This window comes from Mastigoproctus giganteus, chromosome 7, assembly GCF_048544385.1.
Source record: "Mastigoproctus giganteus isolate SK-2022 chromosome 7, ASM4854438v1, whole genome shotgun sequence".
Taxonomy (NCBI): Eukaryota; Metazoa; Arthropoda; class Arachnida; order Uropygi; family Thelyphonidae; genus Mastigoproctus; species Mastigoproctus giganteus.
The window spans coordinates 216,278,173-216,301,193 of NC_143581.1; the positions used below are offsets into that span (position 1 = coordinate 216,278,173).

The following is a 23,021-nucleotide window of genomic DNA, read 5'->3' on the forward strand; positions in this document are numbered from 1 at the left end:
ATTTCTTAGTTGGTATGTAAAGCCTAGTAGCTTCCAAGATAAGTTTTTTGAATGCTTCCCATTTTGAGTTTGCTGTTGGTGACATCATCAGTTGGTCCCACTGTATAGAATTTAAGTACTGTCTCAGACCATCGTAGTCGCCTTTACGAGAGCAATAACCCTTCCCTTTACCCCTGATGGTAGTTACCTCCTTGAGTAAATCCCACTTCAGCACACTGTGATCACTGCCACCTAGTGGTTCCTGTATCTGCAGATTCTTAATGCATGAAGAATCACTACTGATAATCAAATCAAGAGTACTGCTCCCTCTAGTTGCCTCCCGAACATGCTGATTTAGAAAACAATCATCCAATAAATCCACAAAAGCCTTGCTAGTGTGTGAGTGACCAACCCACAAATTCCAGTCAATACCTGGGAAATTAAAATCCCCCATTATAAGACTCTCAGATTTACTGGCCCACTCTATTTCCCTGTAGTTTCTAATTATACTCATCAGAGTCATTAGGCCTATAGCACACTCCTACTCTCAATTTTGATCTCCTAATGCTTATGTCACACCAAACTGACTCGCCACTGCACTGTCTAGCGATGTCGACTGGATTCACTTCCTTGGATTTTATGTGTTTCTTAACTAATAGCATAACCCCTCCTCCCTTCCTATCCTGTCTATCCTTTCTGTAGACGTTGTACTCCCCAAATTCCAGTTCTGCATTACTTATATGTGTGACACCACGTCTCTGATATCTCAACAATATCCGCCTTTGATGCTTTGAGCAATACCTCAAATTCATCAAATTTATTTACCAAACTCCTAGCATTGGTGTACACACAAGTATACATGCACCTGTTCTTTTTTTTAGCTCCCTAACACAACCCATGTGTTTACTTGTACCCCAATGACTCCCAGCAGTCTCTGAAATATCCTGCATCTTATTTTCCAAGCTGCTGCTCATTCCAATAGAAGCAGTGCAAGAATCACTTTCACTTCTGCCAGTGGTTACTGTTAATCTATTAGTCCTTGTATCCCCCCAATCTAGCAGTTTTCCGACCCACCTAATAGAGAAGACTATTGTCACTTATTCTAAGTGGACACCATCACAACCACTACTACTTAGACGCCACCATTTTGAAGCTAGTTGGCCTTTCATCGGTGGATGAAAAGCCAACTCACTTTGAAATGGTGCCATTATAATTTGATTGTTCAACTGGGAAATAAGAATGAAAGAAGTTAACAATGAATTGCTAAAAATGGAGGAGAAGCATGTAAAACAGATTTAAATATAAAATGATCAAAATTAGAAATACATAATAAAGATATCAGAAAGGATGAAATTTCTGTTTTCAACATAATGCTAATTGGAGAGAAGAAAAGTGGCAAGATAAAAGTATCATTATATATTTTGATGAGATATGCTTGGTGCTATAGATTCTCATGAAAGCATGTTCTGTCTGTTGTTTTTTGGTTTTTAGGAGCATTAGCAACTAAGGCCATGTTGCTCCGGAAATATGCGGTGGTCATTCCCTAACCTTTATGCATCCTCTGTATTTGGTGGTGACAGGCTCGAACCCCGGGCTAATCAAGAAGCATGTGTACGCACTGCTGCTCCTTCCCAACTGGCTACAGAGGTGCCTGAAAGAATGTTCTATAAATGTGCATAATGTATATTTACATGATAACACACAAGAAAAACATTCATGAGAATACTATACACAGAGAATGCCAAATGAGTACAAAATCAGAGTTCCATAAGTTTGGAACTTCAATTTTATACTTAAGGTACTCTTGGAATACTATAAGTTTGTGAACATCATAAGAAAGAAAACTAGTCTTGCTAAGACAAACTGCCAAGGTGGAAAAAGAGTAAAAGAACCCAAAAGGAAGGCATATGAAAGGTCTTACTTTTAGTGTACCATCAAATACAAGAGTGTGAAAGGCATACAACAGTTTGAGTGTGTAGCATAAGTGGCACATGTGCTGCATAACTCTCTCAACTGCTCTACCAAAGTAATTATTCCATTTATTGTTTTTCATTGATGCTAAAGGACAAATATATAAAAAGACAAACAGGGAATGAAGATATTGCTGAATAAAGTTGAACAGGGAATGAAGATTTTGATGAATAAAGTTTGGTCAGCATATTTGGATGATTTGTTGAAAAAAAGACAACTTTTTTAATGCATTATATTTTTTCATAAATAATAACAGAAACAGCAAAAACAGCAATAATTGCCAATGAGAAACACAGATAAACATAATTTCAGTTTCTATAAAGTTTGTATCCCTTGGATATTTCTCTCAACAAATCATTTAAGATTTATTGAAAGAAATGGGAATGATGAAACACATGGATGCCAGCTCCAGGCCATTCCTTGGTTCCAATGGGGAAGATGAAGTGGGCTACAGTGTTGTAAATATGTAACTGGATCAAAAAAAAGAAAAGTATGTAGTGGCAAAATACATACAACTATACCAGTGTGGGATTAGCAATGTCCCAGATGATGATAATGATAATTATTTTAATGGTCCACAGGTGTTATCCAAATCTGCTTGTGAGTATTGTGTTTGTAGAAGTGTGTGTTCATGTGCCGATTTGCATATGGTGCAGCCTAAAACACCCTCGGAATAACTCATGGGGAACTTTACTCCCACAGGCGCCTCCGTAGCCAGGTGGGAAGGAGCAGCAGTGCGTAGCACACGCTTCTTGATTAGACAGGGGTTCGAGCCTGTGACCACCAAATACGGAGGATGCGGAAAGGTCAGGGAATGACCACCGCATATCCCGGAGCAATATGGCCTTAGTTGCTAATCCTCCTAAAAACCAAATAACATAACAAACTCTACTCCCACTGACTGAGACTGGCTGACTACAGCCTTGATTGAAGAGTTTAGAAATTCCTCCAGTTGTCAACAGGACTTGTACCCATATTTCTCCAAATGAGTGACAAGTGGTAAAACCATTACATTGTCACAGAGGACTTGTCTCAGATGATACAGATATGTTTATGTTTTTTTTGGTGGTTTCCAGGGTTCCTCCCATTAGCTGCTGTAGCCGGCAGTGTGGTGAGTGTGGGTGGTGGGTGTGTTTGTTCTGTTGAGTGTTGTTTGCCAGTGCCTGGCATCCATGCAGGCATAAAGCACAGAACAAGAAGGCTCACAAAAGAAAAAAAAAAAAAAAAAAAAAAAGGTGAGAGTGGAAGGAAGATTGTATGTCAGTGGGAGAAGTCAGGTTTCAGGAATGGAAGGGGTAAAGTTTTAGGCAGCAGGGGATGGAAGAGAGAGGCATCCTCTGAGAAAAGTGGAACCCTTTGGTTCCGATCAGGATTCTTCAATTTGGCATTGTGCTTTGGTCTTTCTCATTGTTGCCGAGTGTCCAAATCGGTGTCCGTCCTACATCTGGGTTCTGTTTGCAGTAGTAAGGATTCTTTGCCTGCACTTGAAGAGGCTGTCTGCAAAGTCAGCAAACGAGTTGAATCTTTCAGCAGCTGAGATGAGATTTTTTCCTGATCATATACATCAGTGAGTATTTGTAGTTGAGCTCTTAGGCCTGATAAATGTGGCACTGGAAGATTAGGTGATTGACTGTCTCTGGTGATCCACAGAGGAGTGAGCCTGTTAATCTAAGAGAATATAACTTTGAGTTTATGCTGCCATGTCTAGTCAGCAAAAACAATAGGTGAAGTGCAGCTGAACCATGCAGCGTATTGTTTGTTGAATACTTTAGCTCCTGGTAGGAATTCATATGTGGCTCTTCCTAGAGAGCCAGTTCATTCCCTTTTCCATGCATCACTTCTTGGTTTATTCTCTTGTTGTTTTTTTTTGACATGTTTAGGGTTTATTGCATAGTCTCTGTTTCTTGCAGGGAGGCTCTTTCTTCTGTAGTACTGAAGATGGTGAAAGACTACATCATGTTGGATTGGTAGCTTGCCACAGATGACTTGGAGTGCAACCGTGGACACTGTTTTGCAGGCTGTCCTGTCCTGGCTGTTCTGTTTTGCTCCAGATGATAATGAAAATTGTGTTATTTGAAGATACATTGATGATGGTAGTTCATGCTGTGGTGGCAATAGCTATGTTAGGTATGAAATATTACAGCCAATTAATTTTTTTGCTGGATTGTGTTTTTCCTGCATAAGTAACACATGGAGCTTCAATAAAGAATAAGATGAACTCATGTACAGGAAATAATGGGGTGACAAGCTTGACACATGTAGGTAAACTTAGCTTCTGACAGCCTATCAATGTACAGCATACCAGAATAATAGGAGTAACAGTAGTAGCAGCAGCTCAAGGGCACCTAAGAGGTTCTTAAAGCATTTCATGTGGTGGTTTTGTCTGTATTTAAGGACCGGTATAAACAAGATGATTGGGGCAGGTACATTACACTAGAGAAGACTACTTTGCCAAATAGAAATCCCACCATCTGGCTGCAAACTAATAAAGTAAGAACAAAAAAATTTACTTAATATTTTTCTTATATTATTCGGCACTAAATCTTATTACTACAAAAAATCATTACTCTTAAATATATGGTAATTTCCAAATGATGAAAAACATTTACAATAATGCAAACAATGCTTTCAAAAAAATTTGATAAGTTTTGTAGCATTCTGACACATTATTAAAAGTAAAAAAAATAAATAAATAAAAAATTTTAAAAATCTGCAACATATTTTTACAAAATTTTTATTACTTACTTTTGGAAAAAAGGAATAACTACATGGAACTATCAGATTTCCTCATCAGATAGTCAGCAACCAGCCACAAGGGAAATGGAAATAACAATAGCAATGATATGATTCCGAGGCCAATATAAGCATAGAGATGGAATAAGCGTGATGGAAGCCAATAAACACTATACAATAATGATCCATCTGGATCTAAATGATAAAACAAAATTTTAAGACATATCTTTTGTAAAAGACAAACCCTATATATTCATACTGGAATTACTCCTACTATTATTAGAACAGCAATATTTTTTAACTAATAATATTAATAATCATGTTGAAGTTTTTTCATAATTACAATTCCATACTTAATGGAAACTGATTATGGGATATTAGAAAATGTATTACAATGAATGCATTAAGAGGCTGCTACAGTTAATAATTAAATTAGCCTAAAAGTCAACATTTGCAAATTTTATTTTAAGCAGTATAACTGGTTTTAATACCGGTTTACCTTGCTTAATGATATTCTGTTCAACAACATTTTTATTATAATCATCTTAAAATTATCACCAGTATTCTGTTTATTAATCAGCTAAAACAAATACACAACAGACCCATATGTTTCTGAATCAGCTAAAACAAATACACAACAGACCCATTTTGTTGGCTTTTGAGGGTTATAATAAAAATGAATGAAATTCTACCCTTGACAACCAACAGTACTTTCACATCTAATGCAGCAGTTCCCAACAGGTGGTTCGCGAACCCCTAGGGGTTCACGAAAGTGTTCCAGGGGGTTTGCAATAAAAATTCTGTAATGACCTCTGCTTAGATTTACATAGGTATAATATTGTAAACTACAAAATATAACTAATAATAAACAAAGTAAAATAAAATTAAATAAAAAGTAAAGAATTTCTAAAGAAAGAAACTGCATCTCCCACAATTCCTTATAATTAGTTTACTATCTTATAGTATATCATGTTAAATAAATGTTTTCCATACTAATTTTTTTTTTCATTCTCAAAGACCATTGTATTATGTATAAGTATTTTTTTTTAGAAACTAGAGTACAGTACTTAGTACCGTGAGTTGAAGGTTGAAAATATGACAGAAGATACTTGTCGACATTAGACTTGAACTTCTGCAGAATGTAATTTTCAGGAAATACATAAGAAACAAGATTGTTCCAGAAAACGGAAATTGAACGAATAAATAAGGAAGAAGAAAAGTTGGTTCTGTGAGTTTTAACCTGGACAGTAAAAGGATGTTAACTGGTTGCGACATGTGTTCAGACTGTTTTGAAAGAGAGAGAGAGAGAGTGGGAATTATAGAAGCCAATTCAGAAGAACAGTGACCATGGTAGTATCTATAGAAAAGTCTTTGAGACAAAGAGTGGAGAGACACTCTGTTAGAGATGAGACATTAATTAATCTAACTGCCCTCTTTCGAATGGAATCTAGAAGCCTGAGAGAGGTTTTGGGGCACTGCCCCAGATCTGGGAACAATATTCCGTGGCAGGCTGGATTTGTGATTTTTACAGAGTCAACAACTGTTTGGAAGAAAAGTAACGCTGAAAGCGAAAATCTAGTTTTTTAGATGCAGAGAAAGCAATATTTGTAATGTTCTTTATGCCAAGAGAGATTAGAAGTCAGGGTAATCGCCAAGATCTTGCCTAGAAGTCGAAGTGTCATCAAAGATAAACATAGGAGCGGAAGAATCATTTTTGCAAGATATTAGACAGGACTAAGTTTTAGAAGGATTGAAAGGCTGATCTCCAGTGGGAGAATTACCTGGAGATCAGCATTTAAGGAAATGGTAGTCTATATTCGAGAAGTTAGTACAGCAAGGTAAGGTGGAATGTAATGGCTAACTGGAAGGTGGAATGTAATGTGCTATCGTCAGCAAAACTATCGATAGGATTTCTGGTCAATGGAAGAAGTTCATTAATATACAAGAGGAAAAGAGTGGGAGAAAGAACTGAATCCTGGGGAACACCAGCATTAGTGGAGAAGTTAGAAGACAGAGAGCCATCAACCGTTAACCAGTGAGCGGTCAGAGAAAAACTGGATACCCAATTACAAAAAACAGCTGGCAAATCATAGGATCGAAGCTTATTTAGAAGAGCTTCATGCCAAACATGATCAAAAGCCTTTGAAATGTTAAGAGCAATGGCTTGAGTTTCACCAAACTTTTCCATTGAATTTGTTCATAGAAGGGTAACATAAGCCAGAATATCACCAGTGGAATGACACTGATGGAATCCATACTGGCAATCATTGGTCAGATGAAAGATTTCCAGACAGTTTAAAAGTTGGCAGTTAATTGATTTCTCAATTACTTTGAGAAAGAGTAGAAGTAATCATAATGGAGCGATAATTGGATGGAAGGAAGTAATCGCAATGGGACGATAATTGGATGGAAGGGATTTGTCACCCTTTTTAGGAACTGGCTGGATATGAGTAAATTTCAAAATTTACTCATATCCAGTCAATGGAATTTCTTACTCCAAAGGTGTTTTTCCAAAGGAAAAACACCTTTGGAATAAGAAAGTGAAAAAGGATGATACAAAACAGGAGTAAGTTCAGGGGCACAGATTTTGAGAACAAATGGAGAAATACCATCAGGACCTGGAGCTTTCTTAGCATCAGATTCATCAAAATCTTTCTGGCATCCTTTTGACGGAAGACCACAGGAGGCATTGAATGGAGTGTACTGGGAATGGTTTGAGGTGATTTACCAAGATCATCAATCCATGAGTTGGAAAAAAAATAGGATGCTAGCAGGTCAGCTTTATCTTTCGCTGATGTGGCAAAATTGTGGCCAATTACTTTGGCAAGAGACCAGAATGCTTGGCTACTATTTGGACAAGAAGCAAGTTTTCTACCCTTAGCCTGTTCGAAATCTAGTTTGGACCGATTAATAACTGCTTTACAAAGTATAAATAATACTTAATAATAATTTTTATTATTATGCTATGTTGCTTATAAAAATGTAGTACAGAAATATTTTATAATAAAAAATTAGAAATATTATACGATTTCAGAGAATATAGGTTTGGTAGTTTGCTTTAAAAATATTATGTTGAAAGGGGTTTGGGATGAAAAATATTATGCCGAAAGGGGTTAGAGTCAAAAAAAGGTTGAGAACCACTGATCTAATGCAATATTTCTGCAAATTTTCATCCAGATAATCAACAATATTTTTCACTTTAAATTACTTGCTTCGAATTCTTTTTGTTTGTTCTTTTGTTACTGAGTAGAGTATAACATCCAAAATATCTAAAGAAAATTCTAAATACATTCTTAAAAAATGGAATTCTTCTCTATCCATTCCACAGACCAATGTGGAATAGACAGAAATTCTTTTATATATCAGTTTTTCATTTAGTACTATGTTAATAATAACACCAAACAACATCTTTAGCGAAACAGAAACCCAGTTACACTATACAGAACAATCAGAATCTACCTTGTTCGAAAGAGTTTCTGTGGTGTAGTAAAAAACTACACCACAGAAAGCCTCCATAGCTAGGTGGACAGGAGCAGCAGTGCATAGCACCCGCTTCTTGATTAGACCGGGGTTCGAGCCCGTGACCATCAAATATGGAAGATGCGGAAAGATCGGGGAATGACCACCGCATATTCCTGGAGCAATATGGCCTTAGTTGCTAATGCTCCTAAAAACCAAATAACAACAACAACAGCAAGTCCATAAGACTAGAGCGATTCTTCGTCTTTGTTTGTTTCAAATACGAAAAGGCTGATTCACATAGATATGTGGAACCAAAACAGGAATTTAAAAGTTCACTGCATTTTTTTACATTTGGGTACTTTTCTTGGCAAACATATATCCAAAAGTCTTTTTCTGATTATCTGGCTTTTAGGAAGATATCGTTTCGCAATGTAATAATTTAATTTTCAAGTAATATTTTCTCTATTTGAAAAATCTTGGCGATTTTTTCTGCAATTTCTGGATAAGAAATATATTGAACTTCAATTATTTTAAAATCACTGAATCTGGTTTAAAAATCATCCACAACTTTCTCAATTTCAGACACATATTTTTCGCTATTAAATTGAAAAACAGGATATTTTTGCAAATGACCTTGCATGTTTGCAAAATGATCGAATTATTTTTTCCTTAGCCATTGCCAAAAATTGATATTTATATGCAGAAATACTACTAATCATGTCACCCACATTTTTATTTTTTCCTTGTAATTCCAAATTCGGATCATTTAATTTACTGGTAAAATCTGCCAAAAAATCCAGATCACATAACTACTCTACATCTTGTAGCTGCTGATAATCATCTCCCCTTTGATCAACAAATTTTTTAATTTCATTCTGCAAATTTCAAATTCTCTGTAGAAACTTATTCCGACTCAGCCACCTCACATCTGTGTGTAATATCAGATCTGGTTCATTTTCATCGAGTTGCATTCTGAAAAGTCTCCTTTGAAGAGACTGTCCTCTGATGGAATTCACAATTTTGAAAGCTGTGTCTATAACACTTTTGGTATTCATTCTTTTTCTGGCTAACACTTGTTGGCAGATGATACAGTGGGAACTCTAAAAATCTGGGAATTCATCATCCTTTTGGCTCAATGCGATGAATCAATTAAGATTTCCTCTCATTGCTTTAGTTCCATCTGTTGTTATTGATATGAGCTTAAATAGTGGTAATTTAATTTTTTTCAATAAAATTTTTGAATTCATTAAATATATCAAGACCTCTAGTTCTTCCTTTTAATGAAACCATACCCAGCAGTTCTTCTCTAGTGGCAGAATCATCGAAAGCCATACGAATGAAAATGAGCAATTGAGCTGTATCACTGACAACTGTAGATTCATCCAGTTATAAAGAAAAAGACACAAAATTAGCAATATCAGCACGCAAACGTTCGCTCTCATTTTTTCGTCACAGTATTTCGAGATAATTGCAGATCTTGAAGAGCACTTTTAATTTCATTTTTGATCTTAAAATTTTCAAAAAGGCAATCTGTTATTTCTAAAAATGCATCTTGGATGAATTGACCATCAGAAAATGGTTTGCATTTTTTTGCAAGACTCACTTGAAATGATGTGACAGTTACTGCTTTAGATTGTAAATTAGGTGCCACGAATAAATTGTGTTGTGCGAATAATCTGGATTTAAGTTATCTTAATTTATTATTTCTAAGGCCACTATCAGGAGGAAAATCCAATTGGTGTTTACTATGGAGTGTGTTGAAGTGCCTTTCTAAATTTCCTTTTTTTGGGTATAGCCACGGAATCATTGCAAATCAAACAACATATTTCTTTTATCATTAAATGATACTTTTTACTCTTTTTCGTAGTATTCATTTTAAATCATAGGGTATTAAATTAACGTATAAATACTGTCTAGTTATTAATATTAAGTAAGCTAAATAAGAATTCAACGCATACACTATGCTGTCCGCAACGTAACTGCGCGAATTTTCAATAGACAAGCCTATCGGCTGAGCAGCGACAAGCGTAGTCATGTGGTTCAACGGATTTTAATAAGTGTATGCAGTGGGGCGCATAATAATAACATTTAGATTTTGACTAATCTATTTTATATATGTATATATTTAAAATTTGTCGCGATCGACCGAAATTAAAGCCGCGATCAACTGGTAGATTGCGATCGACTTGTTGGCCACCCCTGCCATAAGGTAACATATGTATTTGTGAGTTGCAGTCGGTGCCATAGGATATTTCCTAATCAATAATAAATGGTAGTGAAAAGATGCACAAATGTCGGTCAAAATATTTAATATTCAAATACAGTTTGAATATTAAATATTCAAATACAGTTTGAATATTAAATATTTTGCATGACATATGTATATAATTATGTGGTAACTACTTACGTATCAAAATTAAATTTAAAATTCCAATTAAAATTGTGAATTTAATTGATCTAAATTGATTTAATTTAACTGATGAATTTAATCATGAAAAATGTGTCGATTTTGGGTTGTACTTTGGCCCTCTTCCTGGTAAACTAAAAGGGGTATAATTTTAAATCCCCCGCAGCATTACCACCCAACAATAAAGTCAACCGATCCTTCACCGCTTTGAAACTTGGCATGTTTTTTTCTTCTTTCAATATGAAACTTCTTTTAGGCATTCATTTCTAAAAAAGTCCTGCTTCATCTATGTTAAAAATTTGTTGAGAAGTATAACACATAACACCCCTCTTCAATAATTTTAACAAGTTCTTTTTTGAAAGTTTGGCTCCTTGATCTGTACTTGCAGCTTTTCCTTGAATTTTAAATCTATTCAACCAGCCCTTACTAGTTTTTAAATGGTTCCACATTTATTTTATAATGTTTAACTTAACTGAATTCTGCATTGGATATTATCTTCAATAAAATTAGTTAAACTCTCTCCATTTCAATCCTAATAGCCGGCCTAGCCCTAGTTGCTTGCAGTGGAACAGCTGTCTTTCCCACTGCTAAAATTAATTCTTTATTTTTTATAATTGTTCTTACAGTTAAACTTGCCAGTCCTAAATTATGGCACACATCCGCTTGTCGTTGACCGGAATCGTTTCGCTTCAAAATGTCTAATTTAATTTTCAAATTCAGTCTTTTTCTTACATTTGTAGTCTTCGTACTGTCTAGACGTTGCTTTTTCGTTCTTATCCGCCATTATTAACTCTTCGAAAATGTAACTGTGTTGGTTGCATTAATTATGGTACAATGTTTGAGTAAACTGTCCATTATGCACAATGTCTAATACTGTACTAAGTGATGACTAGACTTTGGATAAATGCATATAATGCAAATATTACAAGCAATATACTTGATCATTTTTTAAAATGTTGATCTCTGAACTACATAACAAGTCACTGTACTGCAATTAAATTAGCATGCAAGAAAATTTCACTGAGCGTGGGAAAATTTCTCAAGGCGGCATGGGAAACGTTTTAATGCTGTTTTGCTATTCATTTTCAAGCTATCGACTGCATCAAATGAAACAATTTCGTTAAATGTGCCAATCTGTAAAAGAGCATTATAGTGATTTGTGACAGCGTTATAGTCAGATACGGGTTATAATATAAGAACAGCATTATAGAGAATCAACATAAAGCGAACTGTGTTATAACGAGAGCCTGCTGTAGTCAATTTAAATCCACAGTTCAAAATAGTAAAGGGGGAAAATGTTTGAATGAAACTTCATTTACCTTGCTTGGTCTTGAAATTCTCACACCATTTTCAAGTGACAGGTTGTTATAAAATTCTTTATTATTGTTACTAGAAATATCTCGATTTCAAATAATCATTCTCGCTATCTGACAAAACTAAATAAAATTTTCGATCAGAAAATTGTACCATTTCTTCATCAGAAATATCCTTCACAAGATGTTGACACCATGGCTAAATACTTCACTTCTTAGAGTATAAGTTACTCTGTGATTTCTAAAATGAAATAAAACCACTACTACCCTGTGAACAATTGAATCTAAACATCAATTTATTTTTTCAGATTGTTTACATATAAATCGAGAGGCAACCAGAGAAGAGTAATACTCTTGATCTGGTTATCAGCAGTGATCATTCGTGTATTAAGAATTTGCAGATAAAGGAACCACTAGGTGGCAGTGATCACAGTGTACCGATGTGGGATTTACTTAAAGATTTAATTACCATCAGGGGTAAAGGAAAGGGTTTTTGCTACCGCAAAGGTGAGTACAGTGGTCTCAGAAAGTTTGTAAATTCTGTACAGTGGAATCAACTGACGATGTTACAAACAGTAAATTCTAAGTGGGAAGCATTCAAGGAATTAATCGTGGATGCTCCTAAACGTTTCATACCTATTAAGATATATTGTTCAAGGTTTAGGCCTAAATGATTATCAAATGAACTAATGACACTCGTAACAGAGAAGAAAAATGCATGGGATGCATATAAATTATCAAATGACTCAGAAGCCTATGGCAGATATAAGCTAGTCTGTAATCAGGTCACAAAGGAGGTTAGGCAGGTGAAGGCAGATTACGAGAAATCCTTGGCAAAAGATGCTAAGAAAAACAGCAAGGATTTCTTTACTTATATAAACTCTAAAAGGAAGGGGATGAATCTGATTGGTCCACTTGATATCAATGGATTGACTGTTGATGATCCTGCTCAGATAGCAAACAAATTGAATGAGTATTTTGCATCTACATTCCCACATGAGGAATTATTAAGGTTTGAAAATGGCAGAAGGTTATCAAATTGTAGCAGGATACTTAATGATTTTGTAATAACTGAGAGCAAAGTGCAGGAGAAATTGTTGAAGTTAAACATAAGAAAAGCACCTGGGGTGGATGGGATCTATCCAGTTATATTAAAGGAGGCGGCTAAGCAACTAAGCAAACCCTTAGCCATAATTATGAGAGCATCCTTGGACTCAGGGGAGGTACCCACGGACTGGAGATGTGCAAATGTATCCCAAATTCACAAAGGGGGATCGAAGGGTGACACGAGTAATTACAGACCAGTTAGTTTAACTTCTGTTCCAGGTAAAATAATGGAGTCACTGGTTAAAGATGCATTGCAGGATCATCTAGACAAGGCTGCAGCAATAATTCAGACAGCATGGGTTTGTTAAGGGAAAGTTTTGCCTGACAAATTTGATAGGATATTATGATGTGGTTACAAAGGAACAATGCAAAAAATAATTCTGATATCATATATTTGGATTTCAGGAAAGCTTTTGACACTGTTGCACATGAAAGACTATTGTACAAATTGGAGCAGAATGATATTAAGGGTAAGTTTCTATAATGGATAAAAGGATGGTTAAGTGGGAGAAGACAGAGTGGTAATCGATGGGTGCTGCTCTTTGTGGACTAATGTTATTAGTGGAGTCCCACAGGGTTTGGTGTTGGGTCCACTGTTGTTTTGTATATTTATCAATGATATTGATGAAGGTATAGCAGGCTTAATGTCAAAGTTTGCAGATGATACAAAGGTTGACAGGATTGTTAATGACAGTAATGGCAGTGTGCTACTGCAACAGGATCTGGATAAGTTGGGAAAATGGGCTAAGAAGTGGCAACTGAAGTTTAACCTTGACAAATGCAAAGCACTGCATATGGGTAGAAGTAACCCCAGAGAAATGTGCCAACTGTGTAGTACTACACTTAAGGTGGTAGAAAATGAAAAAGACCTGGGAGTAATTGTGCAATCAGATATGAAGTTTTCTGAGCAATGCAGACAGGCTGCCAGGGCAGGTCATGGGGTTTTGTCAATGATATACAGGAATTTTGCTAGCAGGGAAAAGGAGGTGATTGTCCCTCTGTATAAGGCAATGGTCAGGCTACGCCTTGAGTACTGCATACAGGTCTGGTGGCCTCATTTTAGGAAGGATGTAGATTTGCTTGAGCATGTACAGAGAAGGGCAACAAGACTGGTGAGGGGAATGAAGGGATCCTCTTACCAAGAGAGGCTTAAATTCTGCAAATTGCAGTGGCTGGAGACTAGGCACCTGCGTGGTGATCTGATTGAGGTATATAAAGCCTTGAATGGGTTCAGCACGCTGAATTCTGATGGGATCCTTCCACTTGTTCAGATTACGAACCTAAGGGGGCATAAATTCAAATTAAGAAAGGACAGATGTAGAATAGATGTGCAGAAATTTGCCTTTAGCCAGCGGGTGGTTAATTGCTGGATCAAACTTCCATCTGTCATTGTGGAAGTTGATAGGGTGAATAAATTTAAGGAGGAACTCTGGACAGGCATTTGGAGGGAATGGTGTGAATTTTTTTTTTTTTTTTTTGGCTGATGCTGCATAAGCTCATACACTTGCTTTCTTGCATCACATGCCACTACTACTACTAGATAACATTACAATAATTTGTTTTCCCATACCAGTGAGGCAGGAAAACAAATTTTATAACTGGTAATACCAAACATTGCAGTCACTACAATATCAAATAGAAAGTGGAATTTTATGATGACATAGTGGTGACTGCAAATTGTTAAAATCAATTTATTTAATGTTAATTAGTGCCACAAACTCTATTCCCATTAATGTTAATTCTAATAATATACAGTTGGACCTCTATATAACAAAATCAATCGTTTGCTTGAAAAAATTTGTTAAACAGAAATTTCGTTATATAAGAAATATGACCGCTTCAACAATGAAAAATACTGTAATTCAACATTCAGAAATATAGTAAAAGATAGGAAATAAATCAGAAATAAGTGGGAATGAATAAATTTTCTATCATTTTAAAAAAATTAATTTATTAATACATACCTATTAAGAAATGACTACTTACATGATGTGCACTAATAAGAATTATTTCGTAAAATATCTGGTTATTTTTTGTTGTACACTGGATTTTACTGTATATTGTTCATGAAAATGTTTGCAGTTGTTTAAACACTCAAATATATTTTCTGGCACATTTTCTTCACATTGAAGGTCTCGATACAAAGTTTCAAATGCTGCCAACATTTGACGTTTGGTGGGTTTAATATTGTTCTCCTTTTCATCCAACTCACTGCTGATATTGTGACTAGTTCTTTGAATACTCTCCAAAATGTTAGAGTCCTCGGATATTCAGCTACTATGACATCATTATCAACTCCTAAAAATTCGTCAAGAACAATTTCTCCACTGCTCAAAACTCTCACTTGGTGTTCTTCCCAAGATTGCTCAATATCTTCAAGTAGTTCATCCCACTCATTGGCATTTAATTGGCATTTTATCAAAACCTGCTTTTGCAAAACAGTTCTTAATTGTTGTTCAAGTCAAGATGTCCGTCACATCTTGACTTTACACATGTGCACATCTGCAAATCTATAACAGAATCTATAGGTTGGTTGGTTTCTATTCTCAGTATAATTTTTTTCAGTATGCACCATCAGTAGTGCATTTTCAAATTATTGATAATGCCTTCTTCCATTGGTTGCAGTTAGATGAAGTATTCAGAGGGAAGAAAACAAGCTAGCTTCACACCTGTAAGTTTCGAAATTACCGAGTGAAAGCAGCAGGGCAAGTTGTCAAGAATCAATGCAATTTTTCTGTTTTCTTGCATCATCTTTTTATCAAAATTTAAAATACACTGTTCAAAATTTTCATTTGTCATCTAAGATTTTTTGTTGTAGTCCAACTCTAATGAAACATTGGGGTTGTTTACTTTTTTCTATTACCAAAAGCTTCAGTTTTTCATTACCAGTCATATTTACACAAACCAAGACTAATTCTTGTCCTTACTATTTTATCACCTAAACATTTATCACTTTTAAAAGTCAGTGTCATGTTCGGCAAACATTTGAATAATAGACGTTTCATCAACGTTGAATATGCCTTTGTATTCGTAGTAATGTTTTTCAAATTGTTTCTTTCAATGAGTACAGTCTTGTTCAATTGTGACTCCATTTTCACCAGAAATAACTTTTTTGAGTAAGCCATGGCACTTTTTAAATTTGTCCAGCCAACCAGAACTGACTTGGAATGTTTTATGCCCCAGAAAAGATGTGTACTCCATAGCATTTTCTTTTATTCATGGCCCTGATATCAGCATGTTTTTGTCTCAAATCAACTTCACCCACTTAAAAACGGCTTCATCTACATCTTCATACAGGCATAATTTCACATGCTTTTGCCTGGGTCCTGTTTGCTCAAACAGTTTGAGAATCGAAACACTGTTTTTCAGAATGGTTGACACATACTGGCAGGGATATTAAAATTTAAAGCAATTTTTTTTTTTTTTTTTTTAATTCCCAGATCTACACGAATATGCCTTAATCTTTGCCAATAGCTGTGGATACATAGATAGAAGTAGACAAGTGTGACTTCTCAGTTGTATAGGTTTTACAAGTGTAAAACCTATACAACCAAAACCAAAGAGGTTTTGGTTGTATAGGTTTTACGGGCAACTCGTAAAAACCTGACTTCTCAGTTGCATAGATTTTACTGGCAAGACTAAATTGTGGAATGTTTTAGCTCTTAAGAATCAATCCCTTAGCTCTTAAAAGCTAAAGGAATTAAATCTTAATCCTTTTAGCTATTAATTCATGCTTTCTACAGCATTAGCTCTATTATCTGAAGGCCAGAGGTGCGAACAATGCATATCCAGGTTTCTTGAAATTAGTTCATTATGCAGAAACTATTTTTTCAATGTAATGCCCAAGGGGAAATCAAAAAAATTAGCTATATGGAAGTTCGTTAAAGAGAGGTCCAACTGTATATACATATATACATATATATATATATATATATATATATATATAATAGCAGCCTTTATGTAGTAAATTTCAGGAAGAGATACATTTGCTTATATATAATAAGCAAATGTATTTAAATAATAAAATAATTTGTGGCATTAGATTTCAAGTCATTAATTCAAACATAAACATGGTTTTTCAATCTAACTTTTTTCATATAAATTAATTACAAACTTTATTTCTTATTTTTCATATCAAAAAAAAATTTAAATAAAATAATTTTATTTTCATGTTAATCCTTTCACAAATGAGTTTCTGGACAAGGATGTATGTGAGCTTGAGTTAATTTTTTCCAAGAAATGTGAAATTTTGTAAAAACTGAAAAACTAAGTGCTGTATATAAATGGTTCTGAATATTAATTTTTTTGCTATTTTAACTTTATAGCCAAACAGAGTGGGATTATTGTCAAAAATAAAATCAGAATCAAAATTTTGTAAAAAAATAATTGTATAAAAAATACAGTAATACCCCGACTTACGCGAACTCGGAGTTACGCGGTTATTGATTTTTTCGTTTGGTGTATATCTAAAATTAGCTTACCAGTGATTTGGAAATCAAATCATAAAGCTTGGGTGGCAGCTTCTGTTTTTGAGGACTGGTTCGGTCACCACAACCCAAAGTCGAACGTTATTGCAAGTCTAAACAGATTCTATTTAAAGTGATGCTTCTTATTGACAATGCACCCGGTCACCCTCCTGCCACCCTAATTAATTTCGACCCACGTGTGAAAGTTGTGTTTTTGCCTCCAAACACAACCAGCTTGCTTCAACCGATGGACCAGGGAGTCATCAAAACGTTCAAGGCTTACTACACGAGTCGTTCGTTTGCACGTCTGAATGAAGCTATGAGACAAAATAGTGAGATATCTGTTAAAGACTTTTGGAAACAATTCAATGTTTTAGATGCCGTAAGAATCATTGAAGAATCTTGGGATGAAATTCACAAAAAAACATTGAATGGTGTCTGGAAGAAACTTTGTCCATTTTTTTTCAAAAACGAGATGAAAACAACGCCAGACACTGATCATGTCGCTCATGTGATAGAAGTTGTTAATCTTGCCAGGCAATTAGATTTGGAAGTCAATGGTGATGATGTCAACGAGCCGTTGGATTCACATAGTCAGGAGCTGACAATGAATGAGCTCATAGAGATGCGTGAGCAAAACGTCACTGAAGTATCCGACACTTCAGACCCAGTTTCCCCAGAAAAGCACATGACAATTGCAAGCTTGACAGGTCTCAGCTCAATTGAAAAGGGCTTAAAAATTTTAGAACACAAACTCCAACGAAGAACGTGTTATAGCTACAAAGCAAGGAATAAAAAAATTATTAGCTTGCTACGAAGAAATTCTGCGTGAAAAAAAGAAGGCGCTGTGTCGTCAGACGAATTTGTTAGATTTTATGAAGCCATCGAAATAACTTTTTTACGTAACTCATTTATTTTTTTTAATACATATTTTGTATTAATAAATATAAAGAACTGCAATTTTACTAAATATTTTTCTTCTAAACTAGTGTTTTTGTTAGTCCTTGGTCCCAATTAAACAAAATTTATATGTATTTATATGCAAAGTTGTACCCCGACTTACGCGATTTTCGTTGGACCCACCTATCACGTAACTTCGGGGTATTACTGTAAATAAAACCCATTATTTTATCACCTACATTTATATATGAATTATTCAATCCAGTTTCATCACCCTCTGGATCTGAACTGAATACCCTTCTTTAATTTCAGCTAGTATAACATCTTATCTTGTTAAAAGAGTACATCTGCACTGATTTTTGAAACTATTATAAATAAAAAACTGCTCCTAATGCTTGTAAGCAAAGTTGATAGGCAGCATTGCAGCAGTAAATTCAATTTATTTTTTTGTCAAAAAAAAAAAAAAAAAAGATAAATGGTAAAGAAAGCCAACACAAGAACCACGGGAAACTTTTAGCAGTCAAACGCGCTTCCTGGTACCACAGCTTCTCCCTGCGCTCTTGGCAAACAATGGTGCATGTTATCGGTAATGGCAGTAGAAGTCGATAACGATGTATTGATTAGTTTTTTCTCATTATTAAAAGCAGATTATTGAAGTTCGTGAGTGTACTGCCTTTGTGGCTGAAATTTACTTACGGGTACACCCTCCACAGACTGCCTCAGTCTTAGGGTGTTTATCTCCCCTTCCTGCTATTTTAACCCGATAGGAAAATGACTTCTACTGCAACTACCGATAACACACATACCATCTGTAGAAGTCGTTTTTGTATCAGGTTAAAACAGCGGGAAGGTGGGATAAACACCCTAAGACTGAGGCAGTCTGGAGGGTGTACCCATAAGTAAATTTCAGCCCACTCATGAACTCCAATAACACAAACCATCTGCTTACCGAGAATTCAGGGAGAAGCTGCGGTACTAGGAAATGCTTTTGACCGGTATAAGTTTCCATGGTTCTTGTGTTGGCTTTCTTTACGTTACCCAAAAAATAAATAAATAAATAAATAAACAAATAAAAATTAAATTTTATGCATGTGAGTGACATTATCCTCTTATAAGCAAGTCTGGTCAATTTTTCTTCATTTACGTTACCTATGAAGGGATGCAAATCTGAAATAGCATTTTTAGCTAATCATTTTGACATAAAAATACAATTTCCCATTTACTACACCGTATGCCATGCAGCAATTGCCTGATTACATAATAATGCCTCCATTATCATGTGTGGACTTTCTACTAACCAAACGCCTGTCTTGGCTATTGACACAATTGGAGATATAAAACCAGAATTATTAAGAAAAAAATAAATACCCAAAATATTCGTTTTATTAGTAGTAATAAAGTATCAAACCTTCAGCAATAATCCATATGCTTGGCATAATTCATACCATTAAATTCTTTCATGGCCGTAATCTTGTATAGGCAAACAAGCAAAAGCTAACTAAAAAGTGATTTTGTCTGCTACCATATAAGAAATCAACCTTTAGTGGTTATTTACAAAATCACTTAGTCAGACATGACAATATGCAAACCAAAATTTCCTGGATTTTTATATCAGTTAACAATAATAAGTATGCAAAATGGCAGAGCAACTATAACTGAATCAGCTTTACAAAATTTGATAATTAATTGCCATGTACCGCAGCATGGAAGGACATCAGGGAACTTTTTTGAAAGTTCTACCCACTCAATGTACTCCCTTACACTACAGAGCATATGTGAAACATCATGCTTCAAGTGACAAAATCATTTTTATGCTCAAATTCACTTTCAAACAAGTGGCAATCAACATAAAAGTAGAGCAGATGAAAGGCTGAGATCACTGAAGGTCAAAAATCATGTAGGCTATTTCCATCACAAATGAGTCTGTTAAGCACACAGTGCAGTTCTGATCACCATATATTAAGAATAAAAATGCGACAAGGACATGTTCAACCTTCTAACATAAGAATGCACCGAACAAAACTAAGAGCTTGACAACTTCAAGTACTTACTTATAATCAATGCACCAAAGCCCATTTTATGTACACCCATCCTATATGAACATGTTGGGACCATTATTTCACATAAATATTCTTCATCTGTCAGATTGATTCGCTGAATACCATTGTATGCAAATGATGAAATCAGCTTGGTTCTCACACCTGTTTTTCGGTGAGACAGCAACTTCACTGACTGGAATAGAATTAATAAATTAAAACTGTGCAATTCCATATAACTTGTGCATGTTAAAAAAATTTATTCACAAAATGACAAACCAAAAAAATGTATACAGCTACAGGTATATAAACATCTTATATATTTATTAAATGGCTATATATAAAAAAAAAAAACATTTTCTCATTCAATCAATTCATTTATTTGCAGTTAACCAGATTTGATTAATTATGCTTGCTTTGATGTTGCTTCAACATCAACTAAGATGGAAACTAAAATATGCATAAATGCAAATATTTTAAAACTGGACAGTGATATGAATGTTGAATATAGATTATTATCAACATTTAAACAGTTGCACATTAGGCTGATTAATACAAATCATAATTAGTTCGTATGTATAGCTTAGCTTAATTTTCAGCACTCACCTCATAGTAATCCGCTTAGCTGGTGGAGAGTTTTACGACATACATAGTGGTTATAGGATTCTAATAACTTACAGGAATTATGGGTTTAAAACTACGTTATGGGCTATAAAAATTTTTTTTTTTTTTTTTTTTAAGAAAGGAAAGTGCACCTTCCTTCTATGGTTGCCTAATTAAATTAAATTATATTAAATGAAGAAAAAATAGAAGCTAATAGTCGCGCATGAGCGACTTTCGAAATTCGTCTTCAGTTAGCTATAGTGGGGGCGGGGGGGAAGAGAGCGCTTGTGTTATATACGGGTTGGGTTCCCGAAATGCATTTCAGTGCACGTCGAAACTTAATGCGTGCTAAATTCCAAATGGGGAAGAAATTGGCGGGAATCTTTTTGTTTAACACGTTGAATGATGTATGGCGCTTAAACCATTCAATGACGAGAGCTTTGTTTTCAAGGATTTTGTAGCTAGAATTTAATTTAGCTACTGTGATGGCTGAATCAATGAGTGGGTTGTGATTTTGAGATTGGACGTGTTGTGTTAGTTCTGTACTTGCTGAATTAGTTTTGAAGCTATTAAAGTGGTAGTATGCACGCGTGTTGGAAATTTTTGATGTCCCGAATTTTGCTGTTGTACTGCCTATGTAACATGCTTGGCAATCTGATTGGCATCTGATCAAATATATAATGTTGTTGTAATCTTGTGTCTTGTACTCGTGTGTTGTCTTGTATGAATTGAATTTGGAAATTAATTTGTTATAAGATGTGAATATTAATTTGATATCTGTATTTTTAAAAATCTGTTGAAGTCTTCTAGCGTATTGTTGATGATATGGGAGCGCGATAAGGGGTTTATGTATCTTATTATTATTCTTGTTCACGTGGTTAATAATTTTGTTTGGGTTATTAGGGTTATTATAAACTTTGGTGATTGTTTCTTTTATTAGTTGTGATGGGTATTTTCTGTCGATGAATGTTTTGGTGAGGTATTGCAATTCTACAGATGGGTCTGTTTATGTGTGGCTATATTTTATATCTGATATACAACAGCATTGTATATCTGGTTGTATAGAACTGCTTTTTTGATGTATAGAGGGTGGTGTGAGTGGTAATGTAAGAATTTACCTGTATGTGTGTTTTTTCTGTATATTTTGGTGCCTAAAGATGTGCTTATTTTGTATATAGTGAGGTTTAGAAAATTAATTTTATTATCGGTTTCTACTTCGATGGTAAATTTGAGTCTTTCATGTGTTGTGTTGTGTTAAAGGTGTTCAGTAAAGTATCGATGGTGGTTCTGTTGCCTATTAAGAGGACGTCATCTGCATACCTCATGTATAGTTTAATTCCTGGGGGAAAGGGTTGGAGAATTTTTTCTTCGATAGATGCGAGGTAGATCTCGGATAAAGGAGCAGAGATACCGAGGCCCATGGGAAGGCCAAAAATTTGTTCGTAGATGTTATTTTGGAATTTAAATTGTTTGGCGTCAAGTAACAGTGATGTGAGTTTTAGAACTCACATCACCCTCTTAATAGGCAACAGAACCACCATCAATACTTTACTGAACACCTTTAACACAACACATGAAAGACTCAAATTTACCCTCGAAGTAGAAACCGATAATAAAATTAATTTTTTCTAAACCTCACTGTATACAAAATAAGCACATCTTTAGGCACCAAAATATACAGAAAAACACACACACAGGTAAATTCTTACATTACCACTCACACCACCCTCTATACATCAAAAAAGCAGTTCTATACAACCAGATATACAATGCTGTTGTATATCAGATATAAAATATAGCCACACACAAACAGACCTATCTGTAGAATTGCAATACCCCACCAAAAAATTCAGACAGAAAATACCCATCACAACTAATAAAAGAAACCATCACCAAAGTTCATAATAACCCTAATAACCCAAACAAAATTATTAACCACGTGAACAAGAATAAGATACATAAACCCCTTATCGCGCTCCCATATCATCAACAATACGCTAGAAGACTTCAACAGATTTTTAAAAATACAGATATCAAATTAATA

At 35.0% G+C, this 23,021-nt stretch overlaps 1 protein-coding gene across 1 annotated transcript in view; it reads right to left on the reverse strand.

Annotated features, from left to right (window-relative positions):
• Positions 1 to 4,714: 4,714 nt before the first annotated feature.
• Positions 4,715 to 23,021, reverse strand: part of Mppe (Metallophosphoesterase) — a 69,324-nt gene continuing 51,017 nt past the window's right edge. Inside the window, exons 7-8 of the mRNA XM_090378564.1 lie at positions 20,390 to 20,570; positions 4,715 to 4,878 (exon numbers count right to left, since the gene is read on the reverse strand). Of these exons, the coding sequence (XP_090234690.1) occupies positions 4,715 to 4,878; positions 20,390 to 20,570 (345 nt within the window). The remainder of the gene's footprint in view (positions 4,879 to 20,389; positions 20,571 to 23,021) is intronic.